The sequence below is a fragment of the Colletotrichum higginsianum genome, chromosome 6, assembly GCF_001672515.1.
Source record: "Colletotrichum higginsianum IMI 349063 chromosome 6, whole genome shotgun sequence".
In the NCBI taxonomy this organism is placed as follows: Eukaryota; Fungi; Ascomycota; class Sordariomycetes; order Glomerellales; family Glomerellaceae; genus Colletotrichum; species Colletotrichum higginsianum.
In genome coordinates this window covers 602,337-629,939 of record NC_030959.1, presented here as the reverse complement: position 1 = coordinate 629,939, position 27,603 = coordinate 602,337, and the positions used below count along the sequence as shown (strand labels likewise).

The following is a 27,603-nucleotide window of genomic DNA, read 5'->3' as shown; positions in this document are numbered from 1 at the left end:
CCTCTGCTTCGATCCGCTGCGGAACTCGGCGAGAGCGTTGGGAACTCGCCCCCTTTAGTCGAATCAAGAGACAGAGGGAAGGAAGACTGGCAGCAAAGTAATTAGGATGGGAACCCGGCGTCCCACCACTCTCCTGCGGCGGCGGCGGCCCGATTTTGGTTGTTGAAACGGCGCTCTGGAGACGGGCTGTCTCTCGCGCTAGCGAGTGTCTGCCGGTCCCTCCCCGGTGGGCACAGGTGAACGAAAGGGGGGAGCCGCAATATGGGAACTGAGAGAGAGAGAGGGGGGGGGGGGCAGGGACTGCGCGCCAGCACGGGAAGTGGAGGATGGGTGACCATGGGTGGTGAAAGGCTGCAATAAACTGACTGACCTGTGTGGGAGGAGTCAAGCTGGAGGGGGGGGGAGAGAGGGGAGGAAGACGCAACGTGGATGGCCGGGCTGTGTTTCGGCAGCTTTAACCGATAGATTAGCGCCGAGAAGCGCTGGCATGGCAGAGCCTCCTTGACCTGTCACCAGCCACAGAAGGGTGACCTTGGGAAAGCAGGAAGAGAGGGTGTGTGTGTGCGTACTTAGGGGAGAGTGGGAGTCGGAGAGTGAGTGAGAGTGAGAGTGAGAGTGAGAGTGAGAGTCGGTTTCATGTTCCGGTCCAGTTGTTGTCGATCGACCACATTCTGACTAAGTCGAGCTAGGTTCAAGGGCCTAGTTCTGCGCTGATTGTCCGCTTGGCAACTTTGCTGAACCCGACCTTTTGGTCGGGAGGGGCCGTCTGTGCTGGCCGGACTGTACAGGCATGCACTACGTATGCAGCAGTGTAATAGTACGATGTATAGGAACCACTGGAAGCTGTCAGGGAATGCCCTTGGTTGCTCCTCAAGAGACAGCTTGCGCAACTGTACAACGTAGGTGCACCGGTGTACCATCGTAGTAGTGTACTGTAGGGTCAAGGACTCGAGTCTCACGCATGGCAGCACTCTACAGGTACTGTACACAGGCCGGTAGGCCTAGGCCGATACTACAGACAGCCATACCGGACTCCCGCATACATGGACAAGAACACAAACCCCAATTGCGATCACCGCTGCTGCGGCTTGGCCTTGTCTTGGCTGGCACGCGCGGGGCCTGGTTATGAATTAGCGTTTGCTCTGAAGACGATTTACTTGAAGTTGGCTGTCTCTTGGTATGTCTAAACACGGACAAACTCACCTGTTCTCTCGGTCGCAGATTAGGACCGGGGGTCGATGCAGGCCAGCGATCGAACCGATGGGTCCGGCCGATCCTGTTGGGACTTGGTCGTCCGAGACTCTCTCTCTCTCTCTCTGTGTGTGTGCCTAACTGAACTAACGAAAGGAGAGCGAGTCACATCCACCCCTTGGGGGGAACTATTCTGGGAGTGCAGATAGAGCATAGAACGGCAAGCATGTGTCGTACGCCAGACGTATATGCTGCACGTCACCTTTGGCCTTTGACGTGACAATCGCTGAATGACAGGACGAGCTCCCACTCCCATCCATCCCCGCCCCCCCGTCCCCTCGGACGGCGGCCGTGCGGGACGGCCTTTCTTCTGATCTCTGGCGTCGTCTTTTGATGCAACTGCTGTCGTGTGCTCGCTGACGACTGAAACGCTCAAGTCAGAACCTCATCAAGCGCGTCCCTCCGTCTTCCAACCGTCTCGGACCTACCGCCCAAACGACGAGAGATTCTGCGGAAGTTCAAAACAAAGGATCCAGAAATTATTATGGAGTGGCAACAGCGCAAGGAAACAAAAAAACCGTGTGAAACCCAGCGTGTCTTCTTTACGGGGGGCCCAGTTCAGAAAAGCTCTCCTCTCCTCTCCACCGGCGAAGCAACTCCACCATACGGGTACGATGGGCGGCATTGCATTGCCAACACGGGCTACTCGGCCGCGCCCTGCTCGTTCAGGTACTGTTCCCCTGGGCCTGTCCTGTTGCATCTCCCACCAAGCTTTCCCTAGGTTGTGTTTGTTAACTTCTCACCGCTCACCAACTGCCGAGATGTCGGTGGTGTCCATGAAGTGTGGAGCATGTCTCTCTCTCCCTTTCAATACCGGGGCAATGGACCCCCCAAGACCCCCCCTCCCGGTCCCCCCAAGTCCAGTCTCCAGAGCACGTTCTACGCGGCCCCGGCCATCCCCCCCCTCCGTAACGGCCGCTAGAAGCCTAGCTCAGCACAAGTGCCAGAGCTTCTTGTAAGCCCCGACAGGTTTAATTTGACGGGGCCACGCAACAGAATAGCGTGCTGGCCGGGGGGAGTGCCTCTCGAGATATCACATCGAGGTAACCGGACAAATCACCACTTCGCGGGTACCCGCCACAACAATGGTCGCGCGGGCAAGCGGTTCATCTGACGTGACCCCCATACCAGCCTCTACCTGTAGACTCCCGGTCATTGATATGATTGACACGGCCAAATGCTGCGCTGATGGGAAAGTTTTCGTGCTTTCCGCCGTACCTGTAGGATTGAAAACCAGGTTGCCGGGATGTGGGCGGTTTGGGTTGTTGAGTGGCCCTTGGGGGGCGGGCGGGTACTCGGGTGAAACTGAGAGAAAAGGGAAAAAAAGATATGGCGAGACACACGGGCAGACGGTACACTTGCCAGAGGAAAACAAGGATAGCCCTTCATTAGACGGGCGCCAACATCGTCCATTTTCGTCAAAGGCCCCGGGCTCTGCTGGAGTTGCGCCACGCGTAATGGCTGAGGGAGGCAGGGAGGGGGTTTCTCTTGTTATCGAGAGCCATCGAGTGTTTTGCTACCAAGGAGGATGTTGCCAAATCGTCTTTCCTTCTCCCACGTTCTCATGCCAGACCTTTCTCTCTCTCTGTGACTAACATGGAGATTACATGCGACGATGCGACAGCCCCTGTAGCCTGGGTGCATCAGGTCCTTCGTGTTGTTGTCGTTTGGCATGTGAGAGTCCCGGCAAACACATGCCGGATCGTCATACACGCCTAAAAGGTGTAATCATTTTAGGTTTCTGCTTTATTTTCTCCGGCTGGCATGAGGGTAGGAATACCCGGGGCGCCCTCCCCGAGATTCACGGCACACATACGTCGTATAGTATAGTATAGTAATGCTCAATCTGTAGTTGTAAGCACGCACCAACCGCGAGGGCCTCGAAGGCTAGCTATACAATCCAGGGATCAGTCATTCTCTCGTCCATGCACCGTTATTCACAGCCTTAGTAAGAACACGATAACAGAAGAGCGTTGGCTTGATGAGTGAAAACGTACGAGCCGGCATGGACTCTGGACGGTGATCAAACCCCCGTCGATTGTCGCTCACCCGTGCATCCCAGCGGCCACCACCGGCTTCCCCTGACAGGTATGACAGATGACAGGTACGGTGGAAAAAGACGCGACCCATAGAGTTTTCCTCCATTCCTCGGAAGAAACTGAAAGAGAATGAAACTAGAAAGGGAAAAAAAAAAATGACAGCAATGATCGTAGCCCGGGGCAGTGGTCACGGACCCCCCTCCCCCCTCCCCCCCCCTGTGTTGCCAACCAAGATTAAAGGGCGACGATCAGAAAATCGGGCAAGGGGGGGGACACAACGTCGGACTGATTCTGCGAAAAGGGTTGATGGAAATCACTAGGGTAAAGATAATCATTACAAACCAGCGACCCGCCCCCGTCTGCGTGCCCATCGGGGGTGGATGCCGGTGATAGCTGGACGCTGATAGCTGGACGCTGATAGCTAGACGCTGATACCGAAAAAGGAAGACGACTCCTAGATTCAAGGGACTGGCTGGCTGCTGTGGTTGGAGGCAAAGCAGGATGATGCGGGCAAGCGTATAAGCGAACACAAGCTGTGCCGTGATGCCGAGTCCCGGTCCAGGTCCTGGGTTCAAAGAAGAAGAAGAAGAAAAGTGGCAGTCCTTCTTTTTTGTCCGCGGAGGAAATCAACATCTCCCGCCCAAAACACGGTACGCTGATTCAGGATCAGCCTCCTTGCGTTCCCATCTCGGCCTCAAGCGAGCCGTGTGTGTTGTCAAACGAAGTGGTGGGTGCCAAAAGAAATCATAAAATTAAGTCTTATGGTGAGATACTACTGTCCCTCTCATGCCTTCTCGGCCTCCCCGGCCGCCTCCTCGTCCCCTAACTGCGCGCGGGTGCCGTACACGGTGACCCCCCTGCCGGCGTCGTGCCTCGTCTTCTCAACCTCCTCGAACGCGAGCAGGGGCGTCTCGGGGTCCAGCACGAACTGGCGGTGCCAGGGCCCGACGAACAGGCCGTCCGGGTCGACCTCGTCGCGCACGCGGCGCCACCGCTCCAGGTCGTCGCCGTACCACGCCGCGAACTCGTCGTTGCGGACGTCAAAGTTCTTGGCCCAGTGCGGCTTGCCGCCGAGGTCGCGCATCAGCCACTCGAAGCCCTGGAACCAGCGCCGCAGGCCGGGCGGGTCGAGGTCGTAGGGGCGGTACATGGTGGCGTTGAGGTTCAGTGTCGGCCCGTCCTTGACGGTGCTGTCGAGGAACGGCCGGTTGCCCTGCTCGGCGCTCGTGTGGACGGTGGCGTCGCAGACGCGCACCTCGACGGGCGAGTGGATGTACAGGCCCTCGGCCGAGTACGGGATGCCGTGGGCGACGTAGTTCGGGTCCCCGGGCTGCAGCCTGTTGATCCAGGACCCGAGGCGCATCAGGGCCTCGGGCCCGCGGTGGAGGGGGATGGCCCACTCGTTCACGTACTGGCTGTACAGGCAGTTCATCCACAGGGCTTTATCCATGGGCTGGACGGCCGACGAGGTGTAGCCGTTCTTGAAGCCGTACTGCATGCCGAAGACGAACCTAGGTGTCCTGTTAGCTTTTTTGTTCCGGCCCCTCTTCGTCTGAAATGCGTTCCAGGGTATCTCTCTCTCTCTCTCTCTCTCTCTCTCTCTCTCTCTCTCACACACACACACACACACACACACACACACACACTCATTCTCACTCTCATTCTCATTCTCACTCTCATTCTCATTCTCACTCTCACTCTCACTCTCACTCTCTCGACTTACCATTCTACCCAGGGCAGGATGCGCGGGATGTAACGCGACAGGTACAGCAGGTTGTGGTAAATGTGGTACCCGAGCGCGCCGTCGTAGTAGCCGACGGGCGGGTCCCGATTCTTCTCCCGGCCGGACTCGAGGTCCTCCTTGGTGACGACGTCGGCCTTCCAGACGACGGCCCGCCTCGTGTACGGCAGCCACCAGACGCGGACAAAGTCGGACTGGGTCCACAGCTTGTTGTCCTGCTTCCAGGCGTCGAGCATGGTGGCGTCGGCCTGGATCGTCTGCTGCCACCGCAGGCTGAAGGCCGGCACGGCGCGGAAGCTGACCTCGGTGATGATGCCGAGGGCGCCGAGCGAGAGGAGGGCGCCCCGGAAGAGGTCCGGGTTCTCGGCGGGCGAGCACGCCACCGTCTCGCCGCTGGCCAGGACGATCTTGAGGGACGAGATGGCCTCGGAGAGCAGGCCGTGCTTGAGGGTGCTGCCGCGGGTGCCGGTGCTGATGACGCCGGCGATGGTCTGCTCGTTGACGCTGCCCAGCACGGGGAACGAGAGGCCGTGCTTGTTGAGCTCCTCGGTCAGCTGCCAGAGGCGGATGCCGGCCTGCATGACCACCAGTCCCGTTGCCTCTGTTGGAAGAGAACAGAGCCGTTAGCATGTGATTGGTCGCCCATGTGATGATGCTCCCCCCCCCCCCCCACCAAGGCTCAAAAAGGTGAAGAAGGGGTTTCTGTGCTTACCATCAACAGACAAGACCTTCTTGAAGCCGTCTAGGTTGACGAGCCAGTTGCTCGTGCACGTCAGGTCGGACGGCGAGTGGGCGTGGCCGACGGTGGTGATGCGCCGCCGGCATCGACGGGCGAGCTTCACGGCCTTCTCGACCTCCTGCTGCGACTGCGGCTGGATGTACAGCTCCGGCAGCGAGGCAAAGGTGCGCGCCCACGTCGCGTGCATATGCGCCGTCCGGGCCCGGAAGGGGATGCCGTCGGCGGCGGCGTCCTCGATGATGCCGCGCACATGCGGATCCAGAGACGCGATGGCAGACATGGTGTTCTCAGACAACACGTGGCAAACCGTCTTGAGAGGATTCGAGATGCGAAGGCGATGCAAGACCCTGAAGATCTCTCTCTGTCTCTCTTTCTTTCGTTCTTTCTTTCTCGCTCTCAACAGGTTGGATGAGGCTTTGTAGAACTCCTCTTCGAGACAATATTGTGAGGGAAAACACTCACTCAGATGATGTGAACAACGCGGCCCAAGGGAAATTTTGAGGCTAATGACGGGTTATATTACAAGACTAGTTTAGCGTCCGCTGCGGGGGGGTGGCGGGGCCTGGCCTCGCCTCTCACTGCTCTCCCATTGAGTTTCTTTCTTCTGGTGTCCCGATGGGCCGATGCTCTGCTCTGCTCCGCTGTGCTGTGCTGTTCTCTGCTCTGTTCTGCTCGAGCCTCTTCAGGGATCCGGTTCGGTGGATGACGAGTCGAGTCAAGGACTTGGAGGAGTCGAGGACCGTGGCTTGTAACGGGAAGTTTCAGATGAACATGGATGGATGCTTGAAGATCTCCTCCCCCCCCTCCCCCCTCCCCTTGGCCGGTAGTTAGTGTGAGCTAAGACTAAAGGTGCAGATACTGACATACAGGTGCATCGTACTCAGGCACGAATAACAGTGGGAATTTTGCGATACACTCATCTTACAAGGGGTCCCGGTTTTCGAGGGTCCTTGATCCCATCCCTTCATGACATGCCAGTCAGTCACTCTCATCAACCCCCATGTTTTGCGCGGTTTGTGGCAGGTTGAGACGAGGCCACAACGCGCAATTCGGCCCATTGATCCATTAACCCTTTGAAATGGACGCCCAAAGGCTTGGCCAGGCACAACAAGCTAGAAAGTACCCAGACGCATTCAACTCCACACACGCAACAGAACCTTACGTTGTAAGTATTGACGAGACAACTCGCTCCGAGTCGAGCAGAGTCTACATACAGCAAGACGATGGACAAGCTGGGATACCCGAGGCGAGTCCCCCACGGAAGACGTGCCGGAAGAGCTGCGAGCTGTGAGCTGCTGCTGCTGCTGCTCAACCCAGGTGTCCCTTATGGTTAATAAGATGGTGTTCCTGGACCAAGAGCCTGGCAAACCCCCGTTCAGACCCTTGAGGACCTATTTCTAGACCGATCCCGCGGTGGCCCCCTCTTACACAAATCGTGACAACCATTTACACACTTTCTCTCTCTTTCCCTCCAGCTTAACGCTCGACGTTTTCCAAGAACCTCCCACGTTTTTTTCCTTTTGTCCAATTTCTCATGAAAACGTCGCATTTGCAAACCCCAACATCGAAACCATCTTCCCTGCTCCGGGACCTCATCGTCAACCCATTCACATCAGAAACCATGGCCACCACAACAAGCCTCGACCCGGCCGCCCGGCCGCCCATCTCCTCCGTCCTCCCGCCTCTGTTCTTGGGGACGGCGACGTTCAACACCCAGCACGTCAAAGACCCCCTCCAGATGCCCTACCGCGAGATCGTCTCGAGGGCCCTCGAGCTCGGCGTCAACGGCTTCGACACCTCGCCGTACTACGGCCCCTCCGAGGTCCTCCTCGGCGACGCGCTGGCCGCCCACGCCGCCGCCACAAACGCCCCCAGAGACTCCTACGTCCTCGTGACCAAGGCCGGCCGCATCGCCGGCAACGAGTTCGACTACTCGCCCGCCTACGTCCGCCACTCCGTCCTCCGCTCCCTCAAGCGCCTCAACACCACCTACCTCGACCTCGTCTACATGCACGACGTCGAGTTCGTCTCCCCCGCGGAAGTCCTCGCCGCCGTCCGCACCCTGCGCCAGCTGCGCGACGAGGGCCACATCCGCTACGTCGGCATCAGCGGGTTCCCCGTCCACGTCCTCTGCGGCCTCGCCGAGATGGTCCTCGCCGAGACGGGCGAGCCGCTCGACGCCGTCCTGAGCTACGGCCACTTCACCATCCAGAACCCGACCCTCGGCCTGCCCGAGGTCGTCGCCGGGCCCGACCACAACGACGACCGGAGCCCGCTGCGGAGGTTCCGCAACGCCGGCGTCCAGGTCGTCCTGAACGCCAGCATGCTCGGCATGGGCCTGCTCACGTCGACCGGCATCCCGCCGAGCTGTGGCCCCGAAGGCGCCGCCGAGCAGGGCAAGGCCGGCGTCATCGCGTCGTGGCACCCGTCGCCTGACGAGCTGCGCGCCGCCTGCAGGCAGCTCTCGACGATCGCGACTGCGGCCGGCGAGCGCCTCGAGACCGTCGCCCTCCACTGGTCCATGGAGGAGTACGCCCGCGTCGGCGCGCTCGCCGGTCTCGGCGTCCAGCTGCCGGGTCAGAGCGGCCTGCGGGTCGGCGGCAGTGTCATGGGCGTGACCAGCACCGCCGAGCTGGAGCAGACGGTGCTGGCATGGCGCCATGTGCTCCAGGGGCTCGCCGGTGGCGGCCCCGGTCGGGCCCCCTCGACCGCGAGGTACGAGAAGCTCAAGGCGCTCGTGGAGCAAGAGATGTGGCCGGCGCTGGGCGTCTGGAAGGGCTACAGCTGGGCCAGCCCGGACGACGGCTTCGAGAACGAGAGGGCCGCGGAGGACATGGGCTCGGTGCCTGAGGAGGATGAGCTGATGAACTTGGTGACCAGGATCCCGAGCAACTTGTAATTTGTAAAGCGATGAGCGTTGTCTTTTTTTCCTTTTCGGTTTCGATATCATGAAACCAATCGAAATCTTATCTCTTTCTGGCTTGATTATGAGAATGTGTGAGAGTCATATGCAAATTACTGGAAGGCTTGTTCAAAGATGTTGACTAGGCTTGTGGTTGCATTCTGTCTCCCTTGCCAAGGCGTCAACTCACCCAGCCACTCAACATCAGCTTGAGAGTATTTTGAGGCGAAAACCTCTCTCTCCTGTGTGAATATTGATTTCAAATTCATCTCGTTTGCTGGTGAGTGGACCATGTCATGACCTCGCCCGAGGCACGTTCCCCTTCCAACCGTCGTACGACAGCTTTAGGATCGAAGTATGATTTTCTGCAAACCATTATACTTATCTCATTAGCAACTGTGAGCGGCTGGTAACCAAAGGATAGTAGACTCTTTTGGCTCCGTAGCAATTTCATTTGGTTCTATCGAATCTCGGATGAGCTTTATATGGTGTTGAGCACTGCCAAAAACAACCGTAGACATATCTTCAAGACTACAAGCGATGCTGGTTAAAAATTCCACTGTCGAAACCAGACTGAAGAGTCTTTGATCATCCAGTGCGGCATATGAAATGATACCTACCCAGAAAAGGGATTTAGGTCAGTTGAGGGTGTCAAACGCCAGTGAGGTCATGTTTCAGTTCCGCCAAACTGAAGTCAAGCAGAAGAATGTGGTGGATCCAGGCAATGACGATCCATAGCAACCCAGTCTACCGCAAGCTGCCCGGCATGTGAATGGGTCGACGCCGGAAAGCTATTGGAAGCCTGCAGAACACAAATTGACCGATGACCTTCCAGTCACCACAAACTCTGCGTAACACAGGTTTCCACCCAGTTGCGGGTTCGTATCTACACTTGACCCTTGTGGAAACTACTCAAAAGTTCTATCCTGGTTTCATTGAAGTCGACGCCTTTAGTGGAATCGATGTGGACTTTGGTCCGCCTGGGCTGACTTTGCCTAGACCTTTCCAACCTATGGGTGTATATGTAGAGTTACATTACTTCTATACCCCATTTTCATACGGAAACACAGGAGCGTACTTGTCAACTCCTGTTCCCAGCTCCTTAGCGTTTGTGGTCACGATGTAGAAAAAAGACCTTTGTGTAGCCAGCTGGGTCTCCCAGAGTGAGGATCTAGCTGGTTACTTAGTGCTACACTGGTCCTCTTGAGGTTAACTTGCCCTGGCCTTGATATCAGAAGGCCTCTCGTATCCATCAAACCTTTCAATCATTGCCGTAAGGTCTTTGCCCTTTCTAATCTCTATGGTTCAATGGCAAGAGCCTAATGTAGCGATCGACGGAGACCGGATTCTACCTGACTCTGAAATCCAGTGAGACGATGTAATGTGCAAACTGTCGCGTCTGGTTTTTCTATCAGATTGAGCTCTTCCATGGAAGAGGAGCAGACGCAACGTCCGAGAACAAAGTGAGGAGCAAGACACCATGGCTGGGTCACCTCACCGTGACAATGGTACACAGTCAAGTTGAGTGCCAACCCCTCGTGCCACCCTAGATACTTGCGTTCTGAAATGGACTCGAAGACTTATAGTTCAAATTCCTGTAGTTAGGTAGTCATTGACTTCGCATTCTTCTGATTGTTTTAAGCAAATCCCAACGGCGAAGTGAGTGGGTAGTGAGCTAACTACCGTCCTCCTTCAGAAATCACAACCTAAATCTTCGCATACCTCTCTAGCTTCCGCAGAGTCCTATGAACTGGAACCTTCTTGATCTTTCATCGAACACCGGTTTGTTGTCAGCTTGCACACTAGGCCGGAACCTGCGGATCGGTTCCAGACCATCTCTCCAGCATCCTGAGCTTGGCAGGAAGGGCGGCGGCATCGAAAAAAGGCGGGGGAATCCTAAGCACCTGCGAACAGCTTCTTGTCGAAAGAGGAAAAAAAGCACAAACATTAGGTTCGCCGTTACAAACATGTCCTAACGTGGAAACGTGTGCGTTGTTATATATAGGTGGCGGAGCCGTTCCCCTTCATTCCGACAGGCGATCAGCGTTTTAAAATCTGACTCATTGGCAATAAGCTAGGCAACTCTATATAGATTATACGAGTAACGAATGACCGCCAACGCATAGCCGGCTCCCACAAAATTTCATGGCGAACCTTAACCTGTTAATTACAGCCCCTTTCTTGGTTTGCTTGGCACATCCATTCTCCCTTGTGGAGCTCCCTTATAAACAGCCCCCAACCTCTCCCCGGGAGTCCCGGTTGGCATCTTGACGTCCTCCGAACGAACTACACCATTCCCTTACCGTTACGACTCCAACAGACGAAAACAGAAAAGCAGCTCGCCATGTTCGCCTCCATCATCCTGACTTCCCTTGTTGCCGCAGGCAGCGCCCGCGCCGCCATAGCGCAAGGCAGCTGGGGCATTCGTGCCGACTTCTCGCGTAAGTAAATTCATGCCTCCGACGTAGCTAGTCTCCCAACAACAACCCCCGCTAACCGGAGATATTTGCTAGGCTGCGACAGCGGGACCCCGCTCGAGGTCGTCCTCGACGGCGCAAACGGCCCGTCCTCGCCGGACTACACGCCGGCCCCCGGCATCGTCGACTTCAAGATCTCGTCGCCCTTTGACGGCACCCTCGTCATCAAGGTCGCCGGCGCGGTGGGCCTCGGCTCGCCGTACCCGCCGCAGCAGGTCGGCGTCCACGTCTTCGCCGAGCCGACGGCCGGCGACCCGGGCGTCTGGGCCAACGCGACGGTGACGCCCGGGCTGGGGCACCCGGCGCCCATCTCGCAGATCTCGTGGAACACGCGGAGCGACTTCACGGTCGCGCCCGTCGACGGCGAGGTCGTGTCGCTGGAGACCATCTTCGACGGAGGCAGCTTGGAGGTTTTCTACGTGAGTCTATCCCCGTGTCGTCTGTGGGAGGGGGGGAGTCGGGGTGATGTTGAAAACGTTTTTGCTAATGGTGGTGAGTTGTAGTGCGGCGTTCCCGACGGTGTGCGGCCTGTCGCGTAGAGAGGTTGTCGTAAAACGATCCGGCGTTGTTGGTATAGGTGGAGGAATATGTATTGCCGTAGGCAAGAAGAACTACCTTAAGTATTCACATTTACTAGCATATGCCTGATATGCTCTGCAGCAACGAGATAATGATACTGAGTCACCGGAAGATCAAATTAAACACTGTCATGATCCATTAACGCTCCAAAGTGTGGTCAGAACGACGGGTCAAAGAGCCCTGCTCATACTTCAACAAGATGCTGCAAATGTTTTGCAATCTATTTGACGAAAACATGTTGGTTAACACCGGCGGCATGACGCTTCTTAACCGACCCAGCGCTGCGTGGACACGGCGCAACTTGCCTATTCTGTCTAGCCTTTTTATGTCAACCCCGAATTACCACATGGCAATGTGAATAGGGTCCTTCGCCATTCGTCCAACTGTGCGTTAGACTAGCAGTGCGGAGGCAGGAATCCCCCCTTGTCGAAACCGATCTAGTAGATGCCGGGCAGGATCCTCCACCTGACGACCTTCTTGTACTTGACCCAGTCCTCGCCATACTTCTCCGCGCAGGCAGCGTCGTCCCGGCCTTCGCGGTGGATGAGCAGGATGGCGAAGTAGACGACGTAGAAGTAGGTGAAGATCATGCCCCAGCCGCGCGCGGCGCCCTGGACGACCTCCCGGCCGTCGAGCATCGTGACGGCGCCGGAGACGGCGCTGCCGGCGGTCAGGATCTGGTAGCCGGCGATGCCCGTCGGCAGGCTGAAGGGCGAGGCCTGGAGCCAGTCGCCAAAGTAGTTGATGTGGCGCGACACGCCCCACCAGCCGCCGGCAAGCAGGCGCGTGCCGCGCTTGGTCTGGATGAAGGGCATGTCCTTGACGCTCGGGTGGTCGGGCTGCGTCCGGAAGACCTTCTTCTGGTTGTTGGAGGCGCGGAAGATGTACAGGCCGGTCGCGAAGACGGCAGAGACGGCGGCGACGCCGGCCCAGCCCAGCTGGACGGGGAAGACGGAGAGGTAGCGGGCCTGGGTGGAGTAGAGGAAGGGGACCCAGGCGATGTCGCCAAAGGTGAGCATGAAGCCCAGGCCGTCGGTGGTGATGTCCATCATGGTCAGCAGGCCGGCCTCCATGTACTGGCCCTCGAGGACGTAGTAGGCCTGGACGGCGGTGGTGAAGAGGATGCTGTCGGAGAGGTAGCCGAAGGAGCGGTACTGCTTGGCGCAGAAGGCGAGGTTGAGGATGACCCAGCCGGTGAGGCCGGGCCGCATCTCGAGCCAGGCCTTGATGTCGACCTCGCCGAAGAGCGGCAGGCTGACGCGGGGGTTCAGCTCGCGGCCGATGTACAGGTCGTAGATCAGGCTGCCGGTGTTGCCTCCGACGGCGAGCTCGCGGAGGTCCGGGTTGCCCGGCTTCACGCCGAAGCTGGCGACATAGACGTAGATGGTTATGACGTAGGCGATGATGATGTTGGCCGTCAGCAGCTGCAGGTAGTTGTCCGAGATGTAGGTCCAGACGACGAAGTCGGCGCCGTGGAGGTAGGTGCCGACGGCCAGGGCGGCGAGCTGGACGACGGATGCGCCAAAGGCTATGCGCGGTGGAGTGTCAAAAATTATAGCTTTCCCAAAGAAGGAAAAAAAAAAAAAAAGGAAGAAAAAAAAGGAGAAGAAAAAGAATTCGCGAAGCTGTGGTGGGACTTACCATTGAAGCGATACTTCAAGGCCTTGCCGGACTGAAGCAACTTCGTGCCGACCAGCTCCTGGGCGGGGAGGACGCGGTAGAGCACCAGACTGAGGAGGTAGTAGGCCAGAGTCCAGCCCATGACCTCCCAGCTACAGAAACCCCAGATGCCGTCGGCGGGCCACGGCGTCTCGGCCCTGAGCTTCTCCAAAGTCAATGTGCGAGGGCTCAGGGTGGACGGGGCCGGGCAGCCGGTCTTGTCGTTGCAGACGAAGAAGAAGGCCCACAGGAGCACGGGGAGCCCGAAGACGATAGCCGTGGCGCCGGGGCTATGCGCGGTGAGGTTAGCGGCGAAGTCCAGCCAGACGTATCCGGGTGCGTATGTGTTGGTGACTTACGGGCCGCCAAACTCGTAGTTGTGCTGCTTCTTCTTCTGGGGAGCCATGGCTGCTGCTTGGCTTTGCGTATGACCAAGTAACTGGGGAATACTGAGAGTTCTAGTCTCTTGAGTCAAATTGATTTGAACGTTTTGAAACACCGGGATTCCCTGCGAGTGAGGAGTGTTTGTTGGTGTGGAAAAGCGAGAACGAGCGAAGCACGCTTTGGTTTTCCCCTGAATTCCGGATTACTTTCAATGCCTATTTATTAATTAATGATTTTCTGTTAGGGGGGGGGAGAAAATTGCGGAGGTGGCCCGTGCATGTGGCCTCATTTTCATTTCATCGTTCCCGGTGCCGAGACGAGACGCTAAACCGAGAAAGGGGGAATTATATGTGGATCCCCGGTGCCCGGAGGACGCGATGAGCGGGGCCGGGCCCATTCCGCGTTCCGCACCGTCCGGATCCGATGGATGGGCCGGAGCAGCTCGATTCTCACACAGCCCAGGGTTTCGTATTAGGATAAGTTGTATTATCATTCGGCATCAACACACCGGCGCCATTATCATTATTATGACTATTCAATACATCAAACTTCGTCATCTCGTCGTTCTTCACCTGCCCGACCACAACGCCCCCCGAGTCACACAAGAAACAGCAACGCTCTTTTAGTAGATCTTGTTCACGTCGTTGTGCGAGCACGTCTTGCCGTGGCGCGAGTGCTCCGCCAGCTTCTTCCACCGGCGGAACTGCTGCAGCACACCGGCGCGTCCGCGGAGGACCGGCGTGGTGTCGGCACGGGGGGGGACGCCCTCGAGCGAGTTGGCGAGCGTGGCAAGGGCACGGCCGGCAGCCTTGGTGTTAAGGGTAAGCGCCTCCCAGTTGATGTTGTCGATGTCGTCGCAGGCCAAGTGGTAGCAGGGGTCGTTCTCGCCCTCGCCGGTGAAGATGGACGCCGTCGGGATGCCGAGCTCGACGAAGCCGGCGTAGTCGGACCGGCCGTCGAACTCGGCGTCCGAGACAACCTTGCCGTTGGCCTCGAGGTAGTCGGCCAGGAGTTTGGGCCCGATGCCGCTGTTGTTGTACGAGGCAAGCTCGTAGATGGGGTTGGGCGACGCGATCATGTCGTAGTTGAAGTAGTACTTGATCTTGTCGGCCTCCTCCGAGCTGAGGTTCTCGGTGTAGTAGTACGAGCCGACCAAGCCGGCCTCTTCGGCCGCCCACCACGCGAAACGGATCTTGTGCGGGAACCCGCTGTACTTCTTGACGGATCCCATCAGCTGGAGCAGGCCGGCAGTGCCGGAGCCGTCGTCGTTGATGCCGGGGCCCTCGAGCACACTGTCAAGATGAGCCCCGAGCATGATGACCTTGTCCGGGTCACCCTCCTTGGTCTCGGAAATGACGTTCCACGTCTCGCGCTCCTCGAAGATGGAGTCGACGATGAGCGTCACGGTGACCTCGTCGCCCGCGGCAAGGGCGGCGCTCCAGGCCTCGCCCGTCTCGAGCGTGATGATGCCCAGGGGAACGAGGAGGCCGATGTTCTCGGCGCCGAGCGTGGGCTTGACGATCTCGTTACCGGGGACCTGGTTGTACAGGATCACACCGAGGGCGCCAGCGGCCTTTGCGTTCTTGATCTTGTCAGAGATGGCGCACACGCCGCGCTTGACGAGCGCAAGCTTGCCGGTGGCGTCGATCCCCTCGAACGCCTCGGGCAGGCACCCGGAGCCGTTCTCGTCGTCGACGGGGATGTCGACGAGGGGCGCGGTGATTCCGCACGGCAGAGGGGTGGCGGTGTTGTACTCGGCGCTGAGGACGATGACGTCCACGCCGTCGGGGCCCGTGACGGAGATGGCGTTGGTCTGCTCAAAGGTGTGGTTGAAAGGCTGGAGCCAGGTGTTCATCTGCTTGGCGAAACGCGTCTGGGCGCGCTCCAGGACGAAGTCGACCGAGGCCTTGTATCCCGGCGTGCCGAAGGCGCGAGTGCCGCCGTTGTCGCGGCCGATCTTGTTCAGGTTCCAGAGAATGCGCTCAAGCCTGTGCGAAAAGGAGCCGGGTCAGTGATGATGCCTCCCTCAAGCGATGGGTTATACAATGGGCTTGACAGGGTTCAGACTCACTCGACGGTCTTGATGTCGGCCTCGATCTTGTCGGCAGTGAGAAGATCGGTGGCCAGGGTGGTCGAAGCCAGCGCCAAGGCGGCGGCGGCGGCGGAAAGGTAAGTCGTCTTCATCTTGGACAGATGACGATGAACAACAGGGAGAAGACCAGGTAGGAGACCGCGAGAGAAGCAGGGCGGGTTGATCTCACAATAGATCCCGACGCACCGAGCAGCGTTGACGCCTTCTTATAACCCACCAGGCCAAGTCAACGACCTCCAGCCGAGCTGCTTGCCCCTACATGCTGCCACCCCCCCCTGGCATGCGATGTTACGCTGCTGCGGCAACACTGAGTTGCCAATCGACAGTTCAAGCTTTGAGCTGAACTTGGCATGCCTGCCCCTCGGACCTGACCGAGACAGGACGAATGAAATGTCTCAATTGCTGCTGCTGATAAGCACTTCTCGAAATGGTTGCCGGGGGATCTGTCAGCGTTGACTCGTCAGGTCGAGTTCGACCAACGGCATCATCGCCTGCGATATCATGCAGTTGACAGGGGAGCCCCGCTGCAAAGAGGCCAACTTTTGGGGAAGAAACTACAGAAACTACAGATACAAACGGGGACGACAACCTCGGCTGGATTTTGCTGGGTATTGCTCGTACGCCACGACGTAGCCCCATGCGGCAGGTGCCAAGTCTTTTTTTTAAATCATATCGCCAGTCTGGCCGGCTTGCAACCAACAGCCCAGCCCCCCCTCGTCAACCAAAAACACCTGCCCATCCTGCTTTTCTGCCGCGACAGGGGGTGGGCTGATGGGGCTTGCATTCTCCATCTTTCTCCATGGTCTCCGTCCAAAGACACCACGCGACGCCTCGCATGTCTTGTCTTGTCTGCGGGGGTTTTGTTAGTTGGCCGCTCTGTGGGCCATCTCACTATGCACCTGCTATCTTGGGGCCTACTACATCATGCTGCCAAGCCATTAAACAAGGTCTTTGGCCGGGAAGCCGGCTCGGTCTACTACCGTGACAGTCATGGCCAGCATCGTGCCAGAATTCCGGGCGGTTGGTTCTTCGCCGTCGACCTCACATGAGCTCCCGCCTTGGCTGTGTCCCTCTTGTTATACGGAAGGAGAGATAACGCATCTATCACTAGCCTAAAACATGTCATACTTATGTGGCATAATCTCCAATGCATGGGATGTTGACCAGGGACAAGACATTTGAAGACATTATTACCCGAAGTTCCAAATTCCAGCCGATCAGCATCCCCTTGCAAAGTAACGACGGGCGATGGATAAAAGGGTTATCGCTAAAGACTTTGTTTGCCAGCCGAGACCAGCAGCGTTTGTCCGACGAACCGTTACATTGCATATGGCCTTCAATGATCAGTCTCGCCTGACCCGGTTTCTTGTTCCGGTTTCCGAGATCGTTCGACTCGGTACATGGCAGCCAAGAGTGGGGGGGGGGGGGGGAACATGCATGCTCTGTTGACGGACTGGAGATCCTGGATTAACTTTGCGATAAATAAGCTTATGACTAGCCCTTTGCTTAAGCAAAACACTACGAGCTTGATTGAACGCGCTAAAAAGGATGTCAACCCGCCCCTCCCGTCGTGTGCTTTTTAGACGTCTCGCTCGGCTTTCCGGCTGATCGAATCACTGTTTATGCAAACTTCGCTCCAGTGAACGTTGGCTTAGAACACACAGTGCTGCTACATGCATCTTTCCGAAGGATTTCTATGCCTTCTCTGTCAAGTCCTTCCTTACTTTACTTCCGTAGCGGACGAAAATAGCACTACCCACCCCGTAGACCGATCCACCCAGGTCACAATACATAATACCTTCCACATTTCTACTCACTCATGAGCTCACGCAAATCACCCTCCGGCCATTGACGGTTGTCGCAAGTTCCAAATGGATCTCACGCCGCCCTTCAATCTGCCACTGAGCCTCCAATCAGCTCTGTGTGTTGCGCTCCAAAGCTTGGAGAGGCATCATCTTCAAAAGTTGTTTCGCACCCCAGGACAAAGCTCATAGGCATCGGCCACTATCCCTGTACAGTCCTACTGAGACGAGTTATCTATCAAGCCAACGTAGCTTCCGTCGTTTTCTTTCTTCCTCCATGAGTCTTGGTCATTAAATCTGTTGCTGGAGTTGCCGTTTGCCATAATATTTTTGAAACAGCACTCCGGTCACGACCAGATCGGCAGCGATAGCGACGGTGGCGACAAGCAATCATCCGGCTGTACCTTCTCCCGCCGAGATGTTGACTTAGGTTCATAATCGAAGGTGATAAGTAGCGATAGCTGGAAGGGCGTTATAGTTTGCTGTTCAAGATGTGACTGGGCTAAAGTGATGATCACAGTTTCACTGACATGGGCGTATCCCAAAAACGACTTCAGTAGAAACTGAACGCCATCCTATCCAATCACTTTAGTGAATTTAGTCCGATATGGTAAACGCAGAGAATCGCCGGCCTTTAGGCGTAGCCGACATGAACATGCAGCGTCTGTTTCGAACCGGACGCATTTCTTTGGTTGGCCTTGGTGCCAGTTTCGTTGGCCGCAGTGTCCTGCCACTCACTTGTCGATCTCCTGGCCTTGTGTTCTACATTTCATAGCACCTGTCTTGAGTCCTGGTGTTTCTACTCGACGATGCGAGGCCGACAAGCCGGCCAGCGTGGAATTCCTACCCTGACCCCGAAGACGCTGGGCACGAAGGGCATGGCTCAGCCGTTCAAACAGTCTGTGCACCGTTTGACCACGCTCAGCTCTTACGGGAACCCGTCCAATACAATCTATCCCTCAAGCTGTGTATAGCTGCAGGGCAGTCACTTTGAACCATTTCCGTTGCGGACGCGACGGCCTTCACAATTGGGTCATATCGCGGAGCCGGAAACCCCGAGGAGCGCCAAAGCCATCATCACCAGGCGGACCCAGACACAGGTCATGTGTGCTGCGAGCGGTGGACGTCGGCGTCGACCGCCCGCGTGCAACCGCCGTCAACCACTTCAGAATGGCCCATCTGCTCTGCCGCATACATACGGGCGGCCGCGGTTCCGGTGGCTGTTTACCAGCTGGCAGCCACTGTTGTCATCGTCACGTCGCCAGAGGACATCGTCAATAACGGCCCCCCATCATGTCTTTTTAGCATACTCATCCGCCAATGGGATCTTGCTTGAATAGAGAACATTCAAACTGATCCTACTCCTCGGCAAGGTCTGACACTGTCGAAGCAGACAAGTCGGCCAGGAAGTCACCAGCATGGTCCCAAATGAGTTGGCGAAAAAGCTAGCTTTGAACGCCCGCTTAACGATCGGTGGACGCCAGTCTATAGGCATACGCAGGGAGAGTATCACTATTCTCCTTGTATTTGGGTGGCAGTCATCCCTGGCTGAACCAGGTAGTCAAAGTTGGCACGGAGGCAAGCGGTACGACACTGTGGACGTGAACCAGCTTAGGATTCTTCACAAGATCCGAGTAGTAATTGTAACAGAACCATTACTACTTGCTTCCTTGAGTCTTGTATGTAACAATTCGTATTTTGTTCACTCAAATAGTTACCACGAGGTCATCCGAGACTGGGTTCTTTGTGGGGAGAAATTCTGGTTCTAAATGCACGACTTGACTGCGGATGCCGGGCAAGCCTGGGGCCTCAATCCCGATCATGATTCATTATGTAGTCCCGGTTCACAGTTTCTCACAATTATATCGCTCAGAACCTGCGTAAGCCATGTACGTAGCGCACCAAGCGAAGGGTGATGACATTGCCGACTCCCCCGCAATATAAGTCAATGGCACATGGCATCACGAACCACCTACCAAGCTTACCATTTCCTGCAGTCAAGACACCCCGAGTTCAGGTTACTTAGTCTCTTAGCTGAACCTTTATATTAAAACACGGATTGTATTGGCGGATGACTACCGACGATGCCAGGTTGGCCAAGTCAGCTAATTGGTGGAATCCCCGCCTTTAGAGTGTTCGTCGGGTTATTCCCAACCTCATTGGCAAACGGCCCTTGTTGATATAATCAACGCGAGCCATGGCGCTCGCTCTTCTGGTTCCGATGTTTCCTTTTGTGTTCAGCCACACGGTCCCCGTGATGGGATGCCGCGGCTGCTAGGCGGCACAGGAGGCGCGCCAAGCACACTCTCAGCCATCGCGGTGTATTGGATTGAACAAAGGGTGAAGCTGACGGAGGTAAGCAGGTAAGAACTATCTTTTCGAACAGGGCGGGCATACTGATAAATATCAATGAGATTTCCCCGATCATGAGCAAGTTTCCGGATTAAACTGCTCAGTCTCGGCTAGGATTCGCAACTCACCCCTTGCAACTCATCTGCAGTGACTGAACGCCTTTTCGCCTCGAACAGCCTTTGAAGAAGAAGAGGAAGAAGAAGACGCATTCCTTGACAGTATGCAGATCGCTGCTTGCATTCTGGGCCTGGCGGCTCTTGTCGCCGGTCACGGGTACGTCGATAACGCCACCATTGGCGGAACCTACTACCAGGTATGTCACTTCTTTCAGTGTGCACCAAGCTTGACTTCGAGGCTGACACTCTTTTAGTTCTACCAGGTGAATGATGATCCCTTAACTTTCCAAGATAGAACGTCGTGCTGTCCAGATGGCTAACAAAACCAGCCCTACGCGGACCCTTGGACCAACCCGGCCGTAAGTTTGAAAACTGTTCTCCCGTTGAATAGGTTCGGTGATGTACTAATATCCCGTTTCCAGCCCCAACGCATCTCGCGCCCCATCCAGGGCAACGGCCCCGTCGAGAGCGTCACTCTGGCCGACCTGCAATGCGGAGGGTACACCGCCGGCGGCATTTCCGGCTCCCAGCCCGCGCCGCTCCACGCCCCGGCCGCCGCCGGATCGACCGTCACGCTCCGCTGGACCCTGTGGCCCGACTCGCACGTCGGCCCCGTCATCACCTACATGGCGCGATGCCCCGACTCTGGCTGCAACAGCTGGCAGCCCGGTACCTCGTATGCATACCCGGGGGGTCTCATGGTGGCGAGCATGGCTGACTCGAGTCCGTAGCGCGGTCTGGTTCAAGATCAAGGAAGCTGGACGCACGGGAACCTCCAACACATGGGCTTCTGTACGTTTCAAACAACAAGATTAGTCGCCTAGAGAGAAGGCCGTATCGCTGACCAGACGCCTTCGAACAGAGCGCCCTCATGGTTCCCAATTCTGGTTACCAATACACCATCCCGTCTTGCCTGAGACCCGGCTACTACCTTGTCCGCCACGAGACGATCGCGCTCCACGCCTCCTGGGCCTACCCGGGAGCCCAGTTCTACCCGGGCTGCCATCAGCTGCAGGTTTCCGGCTCCGGCACCAAGAACGGCTCGCCGTTGGTGGCATTCCCCGGCGCATACAAGGCGACCGACCCCGGCGTCACCTACGATGCTTTCAAGGGTGGGTGATAACCAGTTGTGAGCTTTCTGATGATGGCTGACCGTCTCCCAGCAACCCCTTACACCATCCCGGGTCCCGCTGTCTTCACCTGCTAGAAACCCTGACCCATGGTTGTCGCCGGCCAGGTTGAGATGCGGGCATTGCCCATGGTTCATTGACTCTGCATCTCTTATTTCTCTTCGTGTACATAGTAACTACCGCAATGCATTTGCGGTCTCTGCCTCGAGTCGCTTGGATATTAACAATCATAAGCAAGCAGTGAATTTATCTATTGAAAACCAGCCACTGCCCGCAATCTTCTTGAGCCTTCTGAGTTCTAGGCACGTGTCGGAAGCCTTGCTGCATAGGCGCCATGCATGCATCCCTTACTAGCCCCTGCATTCTGCAACGCTGCCCATTAGGTGAACCACCCTTTGAACATGACCACGCATTCCTGTGTAGACTTTATCAATGTCAAATCCCAACATGCGATCCAAAAAGCACAATCCTGTCCACAGGTCAGAGGTAATTGAAGTAAATTTTGCAAATTAAGTCATCAATCATATCCTTGATAGTCTAGTGGTTAGGATATCTGCTTGTCATTCACACGATTCGCAGGGGACCGGGGTTCAATTCCCCGTCGAGGAGATTCTTTTGCCATTTCTTTTAGTCCTTCTGAGGTAGGACACGCTTGCTTGTTGAATGCCAACCATCGCCGCTTCATCATCAACTAATCCCCGATAGTCTAGTGGTGAGGATATCTGCTTGTCATTGCTTTGCAACAACTCGCAGGGGACCGGGGTTCAATTCCCCGTCGAGGAGTTCTTTTGATTCTATTCTCTAGACACAGAGTCGAATTTTTTTCTTTAGCTCCATCCTCTCTCCACAGTATTTTTTCCCGCCTTGTATGAAGTAGATGGCAGCTGTTTTGTTAGTGCTTTCGGAAACGGGGATCTTATTACAAGGCCCGTTATTAACGCCAAGGATGCCATGTCGAGATCCTTGTCGTTGAGGTGGAGAATGGCATGTCGTTGATCTCTTGGAAACCATGGAAGCGGATCAAAGAGAGTCAAAATTGCGAGCAACGAAGACGGGTCAAGACGGAAGAGAATTGCATCCAAAAAAGTAGGCTGGATTGAGTATGTAGGCCGGCCGGAGACATCCAAAAGGCGGCCGGCAAAAGAGAAATATATACACGAACAAATTTTGCGCTCAGCCAAACGTTCTTAGACCAAACCACTCAAAACTCGTCCCTACAAGAGCATCGGCCAAAAATAAAAATAAAAGGCACTGCTGATGTCGTCGACGTCAACCGTCAGAGACTAGCTCCCGCGGTAGACCGCCCGACGACTCAAATCAGCCCCTGGGCCGAAAATCTCAAGTCCCGCAAAAGGGGGAGAGAGACGTTTAGCAGGCAGCGCCGCCGCTGGGGATGCCGGAGCACTTGGTGGACTTCTTGCCGCCGGTGACGCTGACGCCGCTCCACTTCCAGTTGCTGCAGGCACCGGAGGCGCAGAGGATGTAGACGTTGGTGCCGGAGGAGGCGACGGTGCCGGTGACCTTGCTGAGGGTGAGGCCGGTGATGGGGACGCCGGCGGTGGGCGTGCCGGTGGGGGAGCCGTTCTCGTAGTCCTGCTCGATGACGACGCCGTACTTGGCGATGTTGGACAGGGTGATGCCGGTGTACTGGACGTTGGAGACGGAGCCGGTGGCGCCGTAGACGGTCTTGATGCGGACGCCGTTGTCCGAGTTGGAGATCTTGGAGTTGGAGATGACAATGTCCTTGACGACGTTGTTGCTGCGGCCGCCGACGGAGCCGATGGACAGGCCGTGGCCGCCGGAGCAGCTGCCGCCGGTGAAGGTGATGTTGGTGCCCGAGTTGATGGCGAGGCAGTCGTCCTGGTTCTTGACGACGGCGCCCGAGATGTAGACGTTGGTGGAGGAGCCGACGTCGAAGGCGTCGGTGTTGTGGCCGCCCTTGGTGTCGCCGAGGGAGTTGTCGAGGGTGACGCTGAGGACGCTGAGGTCGGTGACGCTGTTGATGGAGAAGGCCTGGACCGGGGTGTTGAGGGCGTTGAGGTTCTTGATGGTGGACTGCTTCAGGCTGTGGGCGTAGAAGAACTTGGGCTTGGTCTTGCCGCCGTTGCTTCCCTTGGTGTCCCACCAGCGCTGGCCCTCGCAGTCGATGGAGTGGCCGGAGGCGCCGTCAATGAGGATGTTGGTGCCGGAGAAGGAGATGAGGGGGCCCTCCCACTCCTTGTAGCCGAAGGTGGTCTTGCCCTGGAAGGTGACCTATGCTCGCGTGTTAGTGGGATTCCCGACCTGGTGAGCTAATAGGCTCGGTTAGTACGTACGTGAGTGCCGGACTTGAGGCCGGTCAGGTCGAGGGTGGTGCCGGCGGGGACGACAATGTCCTTGAGGATGATGGCAGTGCAGCTGGCCTTGCCCTTGATGGCGGCGGCGGCATCGGTGAAGGTGCAGCTGGCGCGGGCATCAAGAGGCGCGGCGATGACGGAGGCGGCCAGGGCGCCGAGGGCGAGAAGGGTAGAGACCATGTTGAAGATGAGGATGATGATAACAAGAGCAATATAGGAAGATTTGTAAGGGAGTGTGTGACTTGATACCCAGTATCAGTATGTTTGAGATATAAAAAAACGGAAAAGGAGCTCGCAAGGAACAAAAGAGCCAAGAATTGAGAATGGTAAGCTGGAAGAGATCTGAGTGGGTTGGATGTCTTGGATCTTTCTTGGCAGTCTGGGGGAGGAGCTGCAGGTCGGTTTATATCCAAGTCGAAGGATCTCTTGGCACAGCCCTGCCAAGGCCTGTCAACGAACGGCTCATGTTTCCCGCGCAATATTGGACGCTCCAGAGTCCCAACGTTCCATGGACGAGGGGGAGGAAACACTGACTGAGTCAGGTAGATTGGAAATGGAGCCTTTGGGCTCTTGCGTGAGGCCATCATCTCAAGAGACAAACGTGAGCGCCGGGGTTAGACCTTGCATGGGGGGTGAGGGGGGAAAGGCCATCAGAGCGACAGAGACCCCACCGCCGACTCCTGAAATTCGGGAATGACGCTGGATTCTAACCACTGGCGCCGGCTCCGCGATTTGACTTAGACAAGCTTTTGCTGTCTGCGCCGTAGGCTAATGCCTGTTGAGCAGGGCCGCCCGGCACCTTTCCCGATCGAATCTAGCTGTAGGCCCGTTTGGCCAAGTCGACACCCCTTTCTCCAGCTTGCCGAGTTCCGTCGTCGCAACGCGGGATCGGGAGGAGGAAGGAGGAGGATACTGTTACCGAGAAACAACGAGCGCAAACGGCACTCTTGGTTCTTGAAAGGGGGGAGCTCAACATGAGCCCGGGACGCGTCACGGGACATCCGCTCATGGCAGGGGATGCCCCGGCACAGGCCAGGTGGTTGGTGGAAGTTTGTGGTCAGACATTGTGAGCTTTAAATTGATCAGAGTTGTACTGATCGTATCCTACCCCGGTGGGCCCGGGAGGCTGTAGCTTGCTTGTAGAGACTGTGAGTTAGTTGGGCGGTGGTATCACGGCTCGATCGCGTATAGTTCAGGAACTTATGGGAGTGGAGATTGCGTTTGGTTGCAGTCGAATTGACTTTATTCGGAGAGAAACTCCCTCCATTTCAGACGATGTGGCATATGGATGGATGGCCTGTCCTTCCCTGCCCCCGCCTCCCCCCCCCCCCCCCCCCCCTTCTCCTCTGTCTGCCCACGTTCATTGGCGGGATTGTCTCTGTCCCTGTTCACATTGGAACGGTCATCCTCGACTAGGAGTGTTCTCGAGCGAGTTTAGCTTCACTCGTCACGCGTCCAGCCAGAGCAGCATACGAAAGGACAATGATGCCACCCAGAAAACCCGGGGCCGACTGACGGGGCATGTAACTCTGCGTGTTTATCCCACGCGGGCCACAGCAGACATTCTCCCTCTCGCGGCGCTTTCTGAGCCGGATTAGAGTTTGAGCTTTATTCGTGTTGACGCGATGAAACACAGGTCATCTGAATGGCAACCGGGGACCGAAGTCCTGAATTCGCACCAGTCAAAACTCAGTGTGTCCAATTTCAACGTCGCATCTGTCAACTGTTTTTCCGTCTTTGCCCCGCGGGGGGGGAAGGTCGTCAGTGTCTTTTCAAAACTTGGAAATCGACCAACACATGACTCCCTGTACGCATCACAGCTTCGACACCCGTTGTCGTCGCCAGTCTCGGATCGCGAGCACGAGTGATTTTTTCTCGACCGTCGGGGCAGAGACACGCGTACTGACAAGGAATTACTTATTCCGGAGGGGGGCCGTCCCATTTACCTGGAGTTGCTACCCCAACAGCAATATGGAACTCGGCACCCAGAGGTAGGTGGGCAGCAAAAAGGAGACGAACACAATGCGATACACTGGGCCCCCCGCCCGGTAGGCGACGGCACCAAGCTCCAAAAAAGCACTATTCCCATAGTCTATTCGACGCGCATGAGATGTCTTGTCTCCTCTTCTTCAACGACTAGGGCAATCCACTGACTGACTGGAGCGAGCAAAAATAAAACTGGGCCCTCTCTCTCTCTATCTCTCTCTCTCTCTTTCTCTCTCTCTCTCTCTCTTTTTCTCTCTGCACGTTTCATTCTCCCCTGATCTATAGTTTTCAGTGCTGGGTATAGCAAAATGCTGTGTTTCCTACTTTTTTTTTTATACACATTACTGTGTACCTGTGCGACCTCAAGAGGGACCACCTTGGCCGCGTATCTTAGTTTCATTCTCCCCTCTCAGAGCACATACACAATTGGAGCGGACCGAAAGGTGACGGTGGCGGCCCAGCAAAAAGTTCGCTCTCGCAAACTCCGCCAGCTCTAAGGAGAATTAAGGGGTCTAGACCCTTTCAGTCTCCCTCGCCGGAGATTTAGAAGGAAAATTGGCAAAATGGGCCCATTGATGATGCACACGTGCCCCCGGTGGGAAAGCGGAATCCCGAGTCCGATCGAGTTAGTACTGGGCCCCCGGTTTCCTCATTTCCCTAATCTCGCAACTGGTTACTATGCGCCCACCCTTGCTTGCTTCGAAAACCTCGAAGCAGACTAGTCTCCTGAAGACATGCGCGGTCTAGATCGTTCCGCTGAACAGGTCTTGGCCGCAATTCGACGTATCGCCGCTGAAGGATGAAGAACGTTGCCCGGGGTTTTATATGAGATGCTTTCGACGGCGTCCCGCGGATGCCTTCACGTCCCCGTTTTTGTCGACGAGGTTATTGTTGATGTTGTTGTTGTTGTACGAACCTCATCCGTTAGAGTTCCGTGGCGCGGCTCTCGACCAATATCGGTAGAGTTGCATTTGCCGCACGGAAAAAGAGCGCGCGGCAAATTTTGGCTCCGACTCCCCATGTCACTCGGCGGACTTGAGAGCAAGCTTTCTAGTTGCAGGGACTCTTTGTCCGTTCCCAAAGTGGGAGAGAACGACAGAGAAAAAGAGTTCCGCTCGCGGCATCACAGGCTGTTGCGCGGCAGACACCACACGGAGCGACGAGACAGGCGCTGCCACAATGGCGGTGTATCTATCCAACGGCTTACCCGGTCGTCGGTCTCTTTGTTCGGCAGTTGCCTTACGAAGTACTCGGAAATCCAATACCCCCAGCCAAAGTCCCCAGCCCAGATGCCATCATTTGGCCGAGCCCCCTTTCCCCTACCCCGGCCAGGTTGCAAAGTCTCATCTCCTCCTCGCCCACCCTCCGCTCCTTCGATGTTGGGCCTTATTTAAGGACCGGAAATCCGTGCCGTTGGGATATGGAACAGATGCCCCTCGTCATCATAACTGCTGATGAATGCCCGTCGTTTCAGTTTCTGTAAGTCCTGTCTTTTGCTACGCGCATAGACTCCTCCCGATTCGGAGGGTAAAATGATTCACCCCGGCTGTCAGAGACAGCAGAGTCAGTGTATCGTTGTAAATCCTTGGAGGCTGGCATGATGCGGTACTGAGCCAGCCTTTTGACTTTGGGCGTGCCACGTCTAAGCATCGAAGAGATTCAAAGACAGGCAGGCGTCAATTTAAAAAAAGAACGCAGCATCTGTACCAATTTACTCCTTCTACTTCACGTGATGGTTCTCCCCTGAACGACACATCTATAGACGCACTGGTAGAACATCAGAATGGTTGAGGAGCGATTGCCCTTCAGATATCACTGATCGTACTTCTTACCTTCTACGGGAACGATCGCGTGGGTGTCGTGCTCCACGCCACGGGCGACATGAGAAACAGCTTTACCCTTGAGACCAAGCGTAGCCACGACTTGGAGAGCACTTTGAATCAACCGATGAAAAGGATTTCGCTGCAATGGGTCGATGCAAGACATTTCGACGTGGAGGCAATGCTTATCTACGGAAA

At 56.3% G+C, this 27,603-nt stretch overlaps 7 protein-coding genes across 7 annotated transcripts; 3 read left to right on the top strand and 4 right to left on the bottom strand.

Moving 5' to 3' along the window:
• Positions 1-4,074: 4,074 nt before the first annotated feature.
• On the bottom strand, positions 4,075-6,050 carry CH63R_08599 (Sugar 1,4-lactone oxidase; the record flags this gene model as incomplete). The annotated part of the gene is made up of 3 exons (XM_018303573.1): positions 4,075-4,801; positions 5,014-5,632; positions 5,744-6,050. The coding sequence occupies 3 exons, from the start codon at positions 6,048-6,050 to the stop codon at positions 4,075-4,077; spliced, it is 1,653 nt and encodes a 550-aa protein (XP_018155596.1).
• Positions 6,051-7,391: 1,341 nt separating this feature from the next.
• CH63R_08598 (L-galactose dehydrogenase) lies at positions 7,392-8,669 on the top strand (the record flags this gene model as incomplete). The annotated part of the gene is made up of 1 exon (XM_018303572.1): positions 7,392-8,669. One exon carries the CDS (start codon positions 7,392-7,394, stop codon positions 8,667-8,669), a length of 1,278 nt encoding a protein of 425 aa, XP_018155595.1.
• Positions 8,670-11,016: 2,347 nt separating this feature from the next.
• On the top strand, positions 11,017-11,688 carry CH63R_08597 (uncharacterized protein; the record flags this gene model as incomplete). Its single annotated transcript, XM_018303571.1, has 3 exons — positions 11,017-11,113; positions 11,186-11,568; positions 11,653-11,688. The coding sequence occupies 3 exons, from the start codon at positions 11,017-11,019 to the stop codon at positions 11,686-11,688; spliced, it is 516 nt and encodes a 171-aa protein (XP_018155594.1).
• Positions 11,689-12,165: 477 nt separating this feature from the next.
• CH63R_08596 (ergosterol biosynthesis ERG4/ERG24 family protein) lies at positions 12,166-13,793 on the bottom strand (the record flags this gene model as incomplete). Its single annotated transcript, XM_018303570.1, has 3 exons — positions 12,166-13,256; positions 13,370-13,677; positions 13,747-13,793. 3 exons carry the CDS (start codon positions 13,791-13,793, stop codon positions 12,166-12,168), a joined length of 1,446 nt encoding a protein of 481 aa, XP_018155593.1.
• A 600-nt stretch (positions 13,794-14,393) lies between these two features.
• Positions 14,394-15,955, bottom strand: CH63R_08595 (Peptide hydrolase; the record flags this gene model as incomplete). The annotated part of the gene is made up of 2 exons (XM_018303569.1): positions 14,394-15,759; positions 15,843-15,955. The coding sequence occupies 2 exons, from the start codon at positions 15,953-15,955 to the stop codon at positions 14,394-14,396; spliced, it is 1,479 nt and encodes a 492-aa protein (XP_018155592.1).
• A 4,282-nt stretch (positions 15,956-20,237) lies between these two features.
• Positions 20,238-21,340, top strand: CH63R_08594 (Glycosyl hydrolase family 61; the record flags this gene model as incomplete). The annotated part of the gene is made up of 7 exons (XM_018303568.1): positions 20,238-20,330; positions 20,388-20,396; positions 20,463-20,492; positions 20,556-20,809; positions 20,865-20,925; positions 20,996-21,245; positions 21,297-21,340. The coding sequence occupies 7 exons, from the start codon at positions 20,238-20,240 to the stop codon at positions 21,338-21,340; spliced, it is 741 nt and encodes a 246-aa protein (XP_018155591.1).
• A 1,291-nt stretch (positions 21,341-22,631) lies between these two features.
• On the bottom strand, positions 22,632-23,779 carry CH63R_08593 (Endopolygalacturonase 1; the record flags this gene model as incomplete). Its single annotated transcript, XM_018303567.1, has 2 exons — positions 22,632-23,516; positions 23,579-23,779. The coding sequence occupies 2 exons, from the start codon at positions 23,777-23,779 to the stop codon at positions 22,632-22,634; spliced, it is 1,086 nt and encodes a 361-aa protein (XP_018155590.1).
• Positions 23,780-27,603: the final 3,824 nt, after the last annotated feature.